General features: G+C 47.0%; 1 protein-coding gene across 1 annotated transcript in view; it reads right to left on the reverse strand.

Annotated features, from left to right (window-relative positions):
* Window positions 1-357: 357 nt before the first annotated feature.
* ZNF512 (zinc finger protein 512) overlaps window positions 358-12,049 on the reverse strand; it is a 79,817-nt gene continuing 68,125 nt past the window's right edge. The window contains 4 exon segments of the mRNA XM_050951143.1: window positions 358-2,052; window positions 2,392-2,490; window positions 3,051-3,113; window positions 9,382-9,483. Coding sequence (XP_050807100.1) covers window positions 1,732-2,052; window positions 2,392-2,490; window positions 3,051-3,113; window positions 9,382-9,483 — 585 coding nt within the window. The 3' untranslated portion in view covers window positions 358-1,731.

Below are 12,049 nucleotides of genomic sequence, written 5' to 3' on the forward strand. Positions count from 1 at the left end.
CAGCACTGCAATCCATGACAACTGCAGGTCCTAGCATGAAATACAGCTGCTGCCCCTAGATCAGAATAGAGCATTGCATGCAGAGTCCAACAATCGCCATGGGTGTTAGTTTGTATGAGGCAAGAGGTGGGGGTAATTTGCTTCACTCTATGCATATTAGGGTGTAGCTTCTGTAAAATGGCCATGGCTGGGGAGAGCCTGGGTCCTACCCCCAGCCACAAAGGCAATTTGATTATACGGGTGAATGAACATCACTGCTAGAAACAAACACACAAATAAACCTGTCTGTGCCCTATGCACCTCAGGGAATCCGCTGTGAATTTCAGCACCAGCAACTTTGGCTGATGTGGAAGCTTTCACTGCAGCGAGATATGAAGGGTACTCTTGAGTGCTGGATCCTGCTAGCTGAATCCTCATGTAACAAACTAAAGAGCCAGCTGAGGCAGGGAACTGTAGCGGGACAAGACAGGAGAGGGTAAAGAGACATCAAATCCTGCACTTTTATGTCAGGGCATGTGAGCTGACATCAGAAATCCTGCAGGCTCCTTCTCTACCCAGCAGAGAATGGGGGTAGCTAAGCCTGCCAGAGATGTTACCCATTTATGGGTCTCAACTGGCCCTGCTATACAAGTGGAACATGGCAGAACACTCATCATGAACTAAATTAAAAAACTTAATTCAACAGGTAAACAGGACCCCCTCCCTCCAGCCCTGACACCAACACACAGGAAGGCCCACTACATAAGGCTTGTCCTGGTAAAGGTGGCAATCCCAGGAGCAGGCTACAACTAGCTCAGGGGAGAAGGCACCTGCAGAGCTCACTGACAAGGAGAAGCAGCTCCTACTGAGGCCTGAGGGAAGGAAGACACCAAACTAGGGCAAGGCCACCCCATGGCAACAAAACGCAGGGCTTTGCTACTGTGTATGAGCTCTGTCCTGCAGGTGGGGAGTGGCTGTTACGAAGTGTGAACCTGTAACACCGCACAAGCCATCTGCACTGATCTCACACATCCCCAGACTGTAGCGTGCTGGCAGACAAGTTTGATGCCACGTGCCTCTGGAAGGCAAGGGTCTAGACAGCTGGTCCCTAGCCACAGACTGGAGGAAGAGCTCCCTCCCCACTTTTAGGGACCAGTCAGTGCTCAGCCTTAAAAGAGGCAGGTGCTGAAGGGTACATTAGCCCACTGCAAACACTCCTGCTTTTGGCAGGGTGATGTCTAACTAATCAGGCAGGCCTGGGTTCCTAAACTGCTGGGCAGTGCTGAGTTTGAAGGGATGGTGCTTTATGGCAATGACCTAAGGGGGAGACAGCACTCAGGTATCTGAGTCTCAGAGGCAGGCCCTTTAAGCACCTGAGGTAGCATTGGGCTGCAGGTGATCAAGCCAGAGCATCTATGCCCCACCCCAGAAACTGCCCAGGATCTGCACACACTGCCCCAAAGGAAATCACTCCCCCAGCTGAGACCCACACACCCAGCCCTAGAGATCCACCAAGGAAACCTGCCCTCACCAAAGCTGAGGATCCCTAAGAGGACAACAAAAGCAGAGAGCTGTAATGGAGACTGAAACATTTAAAATCACTAAATAAGCAACTAACATAACCTGAACTCAGCCTATAACTAGGGCACAAACTACACTGCTAGGCCACTGTCCACAGAAGGGAGTGACTGCTGTGTCATGACCTGGGCTCCTGGTTTCCTAGAACTGTCTAGTTCCTCTGCCTCCAATGATCTATTTCCTGCCTCGTTTGCGCATAGTTTTTGGAGTTTCTGCCCTCTGTGCAGCTTGGGGCTCCTCCTCCTCCTCCTCCTCCTCCTCGCTGCTCCTGCTTTCAGTGTCCACCAGCTGGGAATGCCCCCTCTTACTCCTTCTTCTGCTTCTCTCGGCCCCTGCACCAAGGAGCTTCTTGGCAGATACAGTCCCAGGCCTTTTCTTCCTGCTCCGAGCTGCGATACGCTTCTTTCGCTGCTTTCTCTGCTCATCTTCTCTCTGGCGGATTTTCATCAGCTTCTCAAAGCTTTTTTTGTTAGTGGTATTCACATCAAACCAGTCCTGGAGGGTTCAGAAGGCAGAAGGTTAGTACTGGGGGAGGAGATACAATGGGGGTGCCTGTCACATTCTACTGCTGGAATTACCCACAGGGCAGGGATTAGCAGAGAAATGGGATCCAAGAATTAGGCTGGCCAGCACAGCGTTATTTTTACCAGTTGCTGAGCAGATACTATCCTGCTCTCTGGGGGCACACTGGATTCTGCAATGGGTTGGGTAATACTGCTGGATATGGAAGGTGCTGGCAAAATGAATAGAGTGGCAGCAGCATGGGACAAGGGCTAGGACATGGCACTTTTCCCCCATCCCTTTGAAGGGGGCAGGGCACCGCGCTCTTCTCACCTCAGCATGCACAGAGTTGATGTGATACTTGACCCCGCTCTCTGATATGAATTCCTTCTCACATAGGAGACACTTGTATTTCCCAGCCACAAAGTCTCCCTGCCACCAAAACAGAAAACACATCACCAGATGCCACCCTCCTCTCTGCCCAGTGACACTGAAAGGCCCAGACCCTGCACCCAAGGCATGGCCAGACGTGATTCAGTAGTAAGGAGACAGAGCACAAAATCCCTTAACTCATCCAAGAGGGTGAGCACTCAGGCCACAGCAGCACAGAAACTGATGCCCAAGCGAGGCCTGAGAGAATGAGGGTGGAACCAGCTCCAGCTACTCCCAAAGTAACCTCCATCACTGCTGGAGGCCTTGCGGTCTCACACAGGAGGAGTATCTGGTAAAGGTGCTCTTGTTGCCATGAGATTGCAGGCAGGACAGTGACTCAGCTACAGGTGTAAGGGACATACAGTCTTACTGCCCCACAGCACATTTGTGATGCAGATCCATTAATCCTTGGGGAGGCAGCCAGATACTGTGGAGAAGTGGCTATTAAAGAGCCTTGACAGACAAGGATCCAGCAGGCCAATGACTGATATGCACGTATCTGGGGAACAACAACTGTGGGAGTGCATGTACGAAAGAGACTGCATAGAAATGGTACAAACCAAGGTGCAGGTGCCGAGGTGAGATTTGAGTCCTGAGACACTGCCATATACAGACTCACAGCCCTGAAATGAGAGAAGGGCAACAGCTGTCAGCAAGACACAGCTGAGAAATCAGTTCCCCATGCACAGAAATGCTTTTTTCTCTGGAATTGTCCTTCCTTAGAAAGGAGAAAGCAAAGAAAGGATACTACAGTTTTATAAGACCAGACATGACAGGGATGGGGAGAAGAGAGCCCTTTGCAAATAGATTTGTTTAAGGCTCCAGTAAATGAAATAATTCCCACCTCTGGGCAAGCGTGCAAATCTCAGACAAAATAAAAAGAGACCCTAGCCAGCAATGAGCTGCTGATAGAGACGCCCATTCTACTAACCCCCCGAATGAACTGATAGGGTTTGCATCATGCCCTGAAGGTCCACCAACCTGGGCTCTGTCCGAGAAATGGGTGGGGGTAATTACCAGAGACTAGGACTCTTCCTCCACATTCACAGATGGGGAAAGTACTGCAGCTGACCTCAATGGTCCCAGCTGTCACTGGGAAAGGGGCACCTCTATGATTAGACCCGGTAGTGCTTTGAACACCAATCACACCACCTTGAATTGTGCTCATAAGGAAGCCAGTGCAGAATCTGGAGCACAGGGAGCAACATGCTTCATGTGGAAAATGCTGGTGAGGCAGTGGCTGCTGCACTGGGTCATCTGCAATTTCTGAGGGTAACCACACATGCAAAACAACATTATAATACTCCAAGGCATGTTCATGACAGAGCCCTAAAAAAACACAGCAAGGTCCATTGCACGGAAAGGGTTGTAGTGGGGCAGCCCCCTGTCCCAGTCAAGGAGTTAAAGAGCTCCTCTGGGTTCAAACAATCCCAATCTGTTGCACCTTGTCAGTCCTGGGGAAGGGTAGGGAGAATACTGGCTCAGGCATGGTTTGTGGGTGGCTTTCAGGAGCAAAGAGAGCTAGAGCTGAACTCCTTAGCCCCAGGAAACAGGGCCTATCTGCTAGTGAAACTTTGAGAGCACCCTGAGCCCTCTGAAGAAACAGAGGGACCAGTTTTTCCTTACTTTAATTTTCAGCATCCTGGGACTCAGCCTTGGGTTGTTTGGACATACAAGGGATAAGGAGCCCAGACCTTCCTCCTAAGACGACCGATCTTTGCCCTGCATGAGGCTGTGGGGACATGACCCCTTTCATGGACTGTGGAGGTATTTTCACTTTTTCCTTTGGACTCCTCTAACCCCCTGGAAGAGCAGAGTCTCAAATCTGACCTGATAGCCTCCGCATCATGATGGAGGAGTGGCTGGGCCAAACCCGAGTGGTGCTCTGCAAGTTCAGTATAAACCCTTCTCAAACTGCCATCATTCTACTGAGACAGCAATCAAAGGAGCTAAACTTGCAGTTCATGTATCATGTGCCCATTAACAGTATTGTCTCACTTAGGAAACAGGGCTGGCAGTAGAGTTTTCCCACAGTGCACCACTTTCGTAGGGCTACAGTGTTCAGGGGGGGGGGGGGGGGGGAATAGGACCAGGCACTCTGGGATACAGTTACTTTGACTCGGATCTGTGCACAGCAGTGTGGAGACCAGAGCCCTAGGTTCAAGCATGGGTCAGAAAATCCTTAACCTAGGGTTAAAATGCAGTGTAGACGCTCAAGCCCAGGGTTCTTGACATGGGTCAGCTGACTCAAATCCCACCAACCCAAGGCTTACATTGCTGTGTAGACATACCACAAGGAGAAAGGATTACGAAACGTAAGAAAATGATTCCCAGTTAGCCTAGGTTAGCCATAAAGGACATAAATTGCTGTGCAGACATAGCCTGACACCCATGGCTGTCCCATAATAGCTGACTCAGGCTGCAGGGCTGTTTCACTGCAGTGTAGACTTCTGGGCTTGGGCTGGAGTCCAGGCTCTAGGACCCTGCACAGTGGAAGGATCCTAGATCCTGGAAGTCTGCACTGTAGTGAAACAGCCCCAGGAGCCCAAGTCAGCTGGTATGGGGCAGCCACAGCTTTTTCTTTGCAAAGTAGACATACCCATAGATTTTGCTTATTACCACCAAAGGATCTTACGTAAATTAAGCTGTCATGGGATAAGAGGGAAGATCCTTTCATGGACTGAGAACTGGTTAAAAGACAGGACCAAAGGTAGGAATTAATGGTAAATTCTCAGAATGGAGAGGGGTAACTAGTCGTGTTCCCCAAGGGTCAGTCCTAGGACCAATCCTATTCAATTTAATCATAAATGATCTGGAGAAAGGGGTAAACAGTGAGGTGGCAAAGTTTGCAGATGATACTAAACTGCTCAGGATAGTTAAGACCAAAGCAGACAGTGAAGAACTTCAAAAAGATCTCACAAAACTAAGTGATTGGGCAACCAAATGGCAAATTAAATTTAATGTGGATAAATGTAAAGTAATGCACATTGGGAAAAATAACCCCAACTATACATACAATATTATGGGGGCTAATTTAGCTACAACTAATCAGGAAAGATCTTGGCGTCATCATGGATAGTTCTCTGAAGATGTCCATGCAGTGTGCAGAGGTGGTCAAAAAAGCAAACAGGATGTTAGGAATCATTAAAAAGGGATAGAGAATAAGACTGAGAATATCTTATTGCCCTTATATAAATCCATGGTACGCCCACATCTTGAATAATGCGTACAGATGTGGTCGTCTCATCTCAAAAAAGATATACTGGCACTAGAAAAACTACAGAGAAGGGCAACTAAAATGATTAGGGGTTTGGAATGGTTCCCATATGAGGAGAGATTAAAGAGGCTAGGACTTTTCAGCTTGGAAAAGAGGAGAGTAAGGGGGATATGATAGAGGTATATAAAAATATGAGTGGTGTGGAGAAAGTGAATAAGGCAAAGTTATTTACTTGTTCCCATAATATAAGAACTAGGGGCCACCAAATGAAATTAATGTGCAGAAGGTTTAAAACAAATAAAAGGAAGTTGTTCTTCACACAGCACACAGTCAACCAGTGGAACTCCTTGCCTGAGGAGGTTGTGAAGTCTAGGACTATAACAGGGTTTAACAGAGAACTGGAAAAATTCATGGAGGTTAAGTCCATTAATGGCTATTAGCCAGGATGGGTAAGGAATGGTGTCCCTAGCCTCTGTTTGTCGAAGGGTGGAAATGGATGGCAGGAGAGAGATCACTTGATCATTACCTGTTAGGTTAAGTCCCTCTGGGGCACCTGGCATTGGCCACTGTCAGTAGACAGGATACCGGGCTGGATGGACCTTTGGTCTGACCCAGTACGGCCGTTCTTATGTTCTTATTACAGAAACTTCTATTACTTTTTGAAATTTAAGATTGGAACTCATTTGTGTGTATTATGTTTATCACCTGTTTTACCCTTGTAAATAACTCGTTTCCTTTTCCTATATAATAAATTTTACATAGTTTATTATAGGATTGGCTACAAGTATCATCTTTGGTGTGAGATCTAAAGTGCAACTGACCTGGAGTAAGTGACTGATCCTTTGGGACTGGGAGGAACCTGAACACTGCTGTGATCTTTGATGTAAGCGACCATCTATCACAAAAGTAAGCTTGCCTGGGTGCAGGAGCGGTGCCAGAGTTTCTGGCGCCCTAGGCAGAATTCAGAGGGCGGCATTTTGTGCGCTCCCCACAAGGTGTGTGGGAGCTTCCGGTTCCACTCCCATCGCGTCGCTGAAGGAGGACCCTCTGCCAAAATGCCACAGGCGACAGAGGCAGTCATTGAGCTGCTCAATTGCCTGCCGCAGTTTTCCGCAGCACGTCAGCAGAAGGTCCTTCTTCGGCGGTGCGACAGGAGTGGAACCGGAAGCTCCTGTGCACCCCATGGGGAGTGCACAAAATGCCGCCCCCTGAATCATGGCACCCTAGGTGACCGCCTAAGGTCGCTTAATGGAAGTGCCGGCCCTGCCTGGGTGGCAAGACAGATGGAAGTACCCGAGGGGACAGTCTGAGACTCCACTGAGAAGCTGTTATTGCACTTGAGGAGTATTCACTTGATAATCGGTTGACGAAATCTAACTAATCTAATAGAACTCTCAGCCAATTTGGGGTTTGTGTCCTGTTTCTTAACAGTCTGCCCTGAGGTTGGTACCCATGCTCTTGAGCCACTGCAAGAGAGCTTGAGATGTATGTTATGTGATGGGGTAAATAACACTTCCCTGTTCACTTTCTCCACACCATTCAGGATTTTATAGACCTCTATCCTCTCCCCACTCAGTCGTCATCTCTTTTCCAAGCTGAATAGTCCCAGTCTTTTTAAATCTCACATCATAAGGAAGTTGTTCCATACACCTAATCATGTTTGTTGCCCTTCTCTGTACTTTTTCCAATTCTAATATATCTTTTTTTAGATGGGTGACCTGAACGGCATGCAGCGTTCAAGGTGAGGGTGTACCAGGTCTGTTTAATTATCAATCCCTTCCCTAATGGGTCCTAACATTCTATTAGCATTTTTGACTGCTGCTGCACATTCAGTAAATGTTTTCAAGGAACTATTCATAATGACTCCAAGATCTCTCTTGAGTGGTAACAGCTAATTTAGACCCCTTCTTTTTGCATGTATAGTTGGGATTAAATTATCTAATGCGCATTACTTTGCATTTATCAACACTGAATTTCATCTGGCATTTTCTTGCCCAGTTACTCAGTTTTGTGAGATCCCTTTGTAAACTGTTCACAATCAGCACTGGACTTCGCTATCTTGAGTAATTCTATAGCGTCTGCAAACTTTGCCACCTCACAGTTTACCCATTTTTGCAGATCATTTATGAATATGTTAAACAGCGCTGGTCCCAGTACAGATCCTTGGGGAACCTTGGTATTTACCTCTCTCCATTGTGAAAACTGACCCTTTATTCCTATCCCTTGTTTCCTACCTTCTAACCAGTTACTGATCCATGAGATGACCTTTTCTCTTACCCTATGACTGCTTAGCGAGGCAGGATTTCCATTTACAAAAGCCGTGTTGGCTCTTCCCCAACACATCATGTTAATCTGTGTGTCTGATAATTCTGTTCCCTAATAGTTTCAAACAATTTGCCCGGTACGAAAGTCAGGCTTCCCGGTCTGTAATTGCCAGGATCACCTTGGGAGCCTTTTTTAAAAATTAAGTGTCATATTAGCTATCCTCCAGTCAGAGACTGATTTAAGTGATGGTTACATACCACAGTTAATAGATCTGCAATTTCATATTTAAGTTCCTTCAGAAATCTTGAGTGAATACAATCTGGTCCTGGTGATCAGTTTATTCCTAAACCTCTGGCACTTCAGCAGTGTCTGTAGGCTGCGAACCTCATGACAAATGTGGGCAAAGCCTCATACTATAGGACAGCCCCCCACACAATCACATACGCTTTAGTAATCCCCCCATGCAGTATCACCTGTTTCTTATTTGTCATGAACCTCAGCCAGCTCACTGCCATTCAAGCCCCTACCTCAGACAGACACTGGGAAAGTGGGGATGTATGGTCTGGATCCAATGAAAAGACAGAGCTGTATGTTGTCAACATGATGGCACAATACCCAAACTGCATCTCTACCCAACAAGTGGCCTCAGATATAAGAGGGCTGGGAATACAACTCTCCAGGATTCCTCACAGGAGTCCTTGGGCATGGATGAGCATTTTGCCAACACTTTTGGAAGGATCTCTGACAGGGAAGTAGACACATTTCTCTTCTATGAGGAGTCCCACAGTGCAGGCAGCCATAGGTAGGATAATATTGTAGGATGCTGTCATACTGAACAGAATTGGCACGGACATCTGGCCTTCATCCATCACTAACTAGAGAGATCAGTGCAGTGTCCACACTAAACCCAGACCTAAAGCCCAGGCAACAAGGAACTAGAAAATACCAGGGTTCCGCCTGCAGGCAGAGAGGGTTCTCTAACTTCAATAGCCTTGCTCTGGAAAGTCCAGGTGGAGTTTGCAAGATTCTCAAACTTAAGTGATGGTTCCTAGGGAATGGACTAATGCCCATTCAGTTCTTACTCACCTTTGGAGAGACACTAACAGTGTCCACCAATGGACCCAATAGTTCCCCACTGGATTTTTCTAGCCATAACAACACAGAATCATCTCTTGAGAAGCAGCTTAAATGTTGCCCAGGCACATCCAGAACCGCAGTGAGAAACTGACAGATAGTCACCCTGAGAGCAAGTAGTGTTTGACTTCTCCAGACACAGAGATGAACCTTGATTTTGGCCTTGTGGAAGTCTCTCAACCCATTGCTGTACAGCCTGGCCAGACTGAATTATTTTTCTAAGGTCCTCGGACTTGGTCTCTTCAGTGTTTTAGAAAGGACTGGGGGTTGGTTACCTGGTTTGGACAGTGGACCCTTCGGTACATCTTTATCTCCGATTTCCACTTGCACAACACATCCTGACTAAATGTGGGCAGTCCGGGCCGGGTGTATTTCAGCTGAGACAAAAGAATGGAGACAGAATCTGAAGTCAGATGGCAGGATGGCTACACAAAGGGTCAGGCATGCTCTTCTTAAGTTTTAAGGCTTTTTCCCCACAGTAGTCACTTCCCTTGTAGTAAACTTTCCTCCCGATCCAACAGTGAAACTCAATGAATAACCTCCCCCAGCACCACTGAGCAACTCTGCATAAGCTTGGCTAAGCCCCCACTCCACTTCACTCCTGGCATCCAAAACCTCCCCCAAACTCACATTGGAGTGATTCTTCCCACCCTCGGTTACATAAATGAGTAGGACCTGGGCCCCTCTCCCTCACAGAATCACACAAATGTAGGCCTGAAAGGGATCTCAAGAGGTCATCTAGTCCATTCCCCTGTGCTGAGACAGGACCAAGTACCTCGACCATCTGGGACAGGTGTTTGTTTAACCTGTTCCTAAAACCCCCCAAAGGTGGGCATTCCACAACCTCCCTAGGTAACCTGTTCCAGTGGTTAACTATCCTTAAGAGTTGGAAAGTTTTTCCTTACATCTAACCTGAATCTCCCTTGCTGCAAACTAAGCTGATTTCTTCTTGTCCTACCTTCAGTGGACATGAAGAACAACTGATCATCATTCTCTTTATACAATCTTTTTACATATTTAAAGATTGTTTTCATGTTGTCCTTCTACCCCCAAGCTATATTAATAGATTCTAAGGCCAGAAGGGACCACTATGATCATCTAGTTTGACCTCCTGTATAACACAGGCCATATAACTTCTCTAAAATGATTTCTAAAGCAGATCTTTTAGAAAAACATCCAATCTTGATTAAAAAAAATAGTCAGTGATGGAGAATCGACCACGATCCTTGGTAAATTGCTCCAATGGTTAATTACTCATGTAGGGGACTGCGGAAGACTGTGTCACGCAAGGGTATCTCCGATTTCTCGGCGGCCTTGTGGAAAGCCCCTGCTTGCTAAGTGGCCGGTCATTGTAGGACACGGCATGCCAGTTATAACTTGCTTTTAACTGGTTGAAACCAGTTTGTATGGCCTTAGGCCAAAGGGCGGGCATAGCTTGTGGAAAGTCCCTTTTTGCATATGTATGAGTTGCTTTTGTATTGTGTATATACAGCTGTATGCTCCCGGTCCCGCCTTTGGACTCCAACCCAGGCTGAGCTGAGCTTTGGTGCTGGGTTCCCCGCCAAAGTGACAGCAACGCCCGGGGTCCCCGTTGCAGATGTGTCACTTTACCTTCATTAAAGCCAAATAACTCACAGTGTGTGTGGGCCTCGTTCTTGCAGAGCATCCAAGCACGTTACATTTGGCGCAGCGAGCAGGGTGCTCTGGAAGACGATGCCACTTTGGCTGCCCTAGACTTTAGTAAGGCATTTGATACAGTCTCTCATGATATTCTTATAGATAAGCTAGGAAAGTACAATTTAGATGGGGCTACTATAAGGTGGGTGCATAACTGGCTGGATAACCGTACTCAGAGAGTAGTTGTTAATGGCTCCCAATCCTGCTGGAAAGGTAAAACAAGTGGGGTTCCGCAGGGTTCTGTTTTGAGACCGGTTCTGTTCAATATCTTCATCAACGATTTAGATGTTGGCATAGAAAGTACGCTTATTAAGTTTGCGGACGATACCAAACTGGGAGGGATTGCAACTGCTTTGGAGGACAGGGTCAAAATTCAAAATGATCTGGACAAGTTGGAGAAATGGTCTGAGGTAAACAGGATGAAGTTCAATAAAGATAAATGCAAAGTGCTCCACTTAGGAAGGAACAATCAGTTTCACACATACAGAATGGGAAGAGACTGTCTAGGAAGGAGTATGGCAGAAAGAGATCTAGGGGTCATAGTGGACCACAAGCTTAATATGAGTCAACAGTGTGATACTGTTGCAAAAAAAGCAAACATGATTCTGGGATGCATTAACAGGTGTGTTGTAAACAAGACACGAGAAGTCATTCTTCCGCTTTACTCTGCGCTGGTTAGGCCTCAACTGGAGTATTGTGTCCAGTTCTGGGCACCGCATTTCAAGAAAGATGTGGAGAAATTGGAGAGGGTCCAGAGAAGAGCAACAAGAATGATTAAAGGTCTTGAGAACATGACCTATGAAGGAAGGCTGAAGGAATTGGGTTTGTTTAGTTTGGAAAAGAGAAGACTGAGAGGGGACATGATAGCAGTTTTCAGGTATCTAAAAGGGTGTCATCAGGAGGAGGGAGAAAACTTGTTCACCTTAGCCTCCAATGATAGAACAAGAAGCAATGGGCTTAAACTGCAGCAAGGGAGATTTAGGTTGGACATTAGGAAAAAGTTCCTAACTGTCAGGGTAGTTAAACACTGGAATAGATTGCCTAGGGAAGTTGTGGAATCTCCATCTCTGGAGATATTTAAGAGTAGGTTAGATAAATGTCTATCAGGGATGGTCTAGACAGTATTTCGTCCTGCCATGAGGGCAGGGGACTGGACTCGATGACCTCTCGAGGTCCCTTCCAGTCCTAGAGTCTATGAGTCTATGAAGGTAGGGGAAGTAGGGGAGCTGCTGCTGTCCCTACAGCGCATACCCAGGTGGCCCCAGA

This window comes from Gopherus flavomarginatus, chromosome 4, assembly GCF_025201925.1.
Source record: "Gopherus flavomarginatus isolate rGopFla2 chromosome 4, rGopFla2.mat.asm, whole genome shotgun sequence".
Taxonomy (NCBI): domain Eukaryota; kingdom Metazoa; phylum Chordata; order Testudines; family Testudinidae; genus Gopherus; species Gopherus flavomarginatus.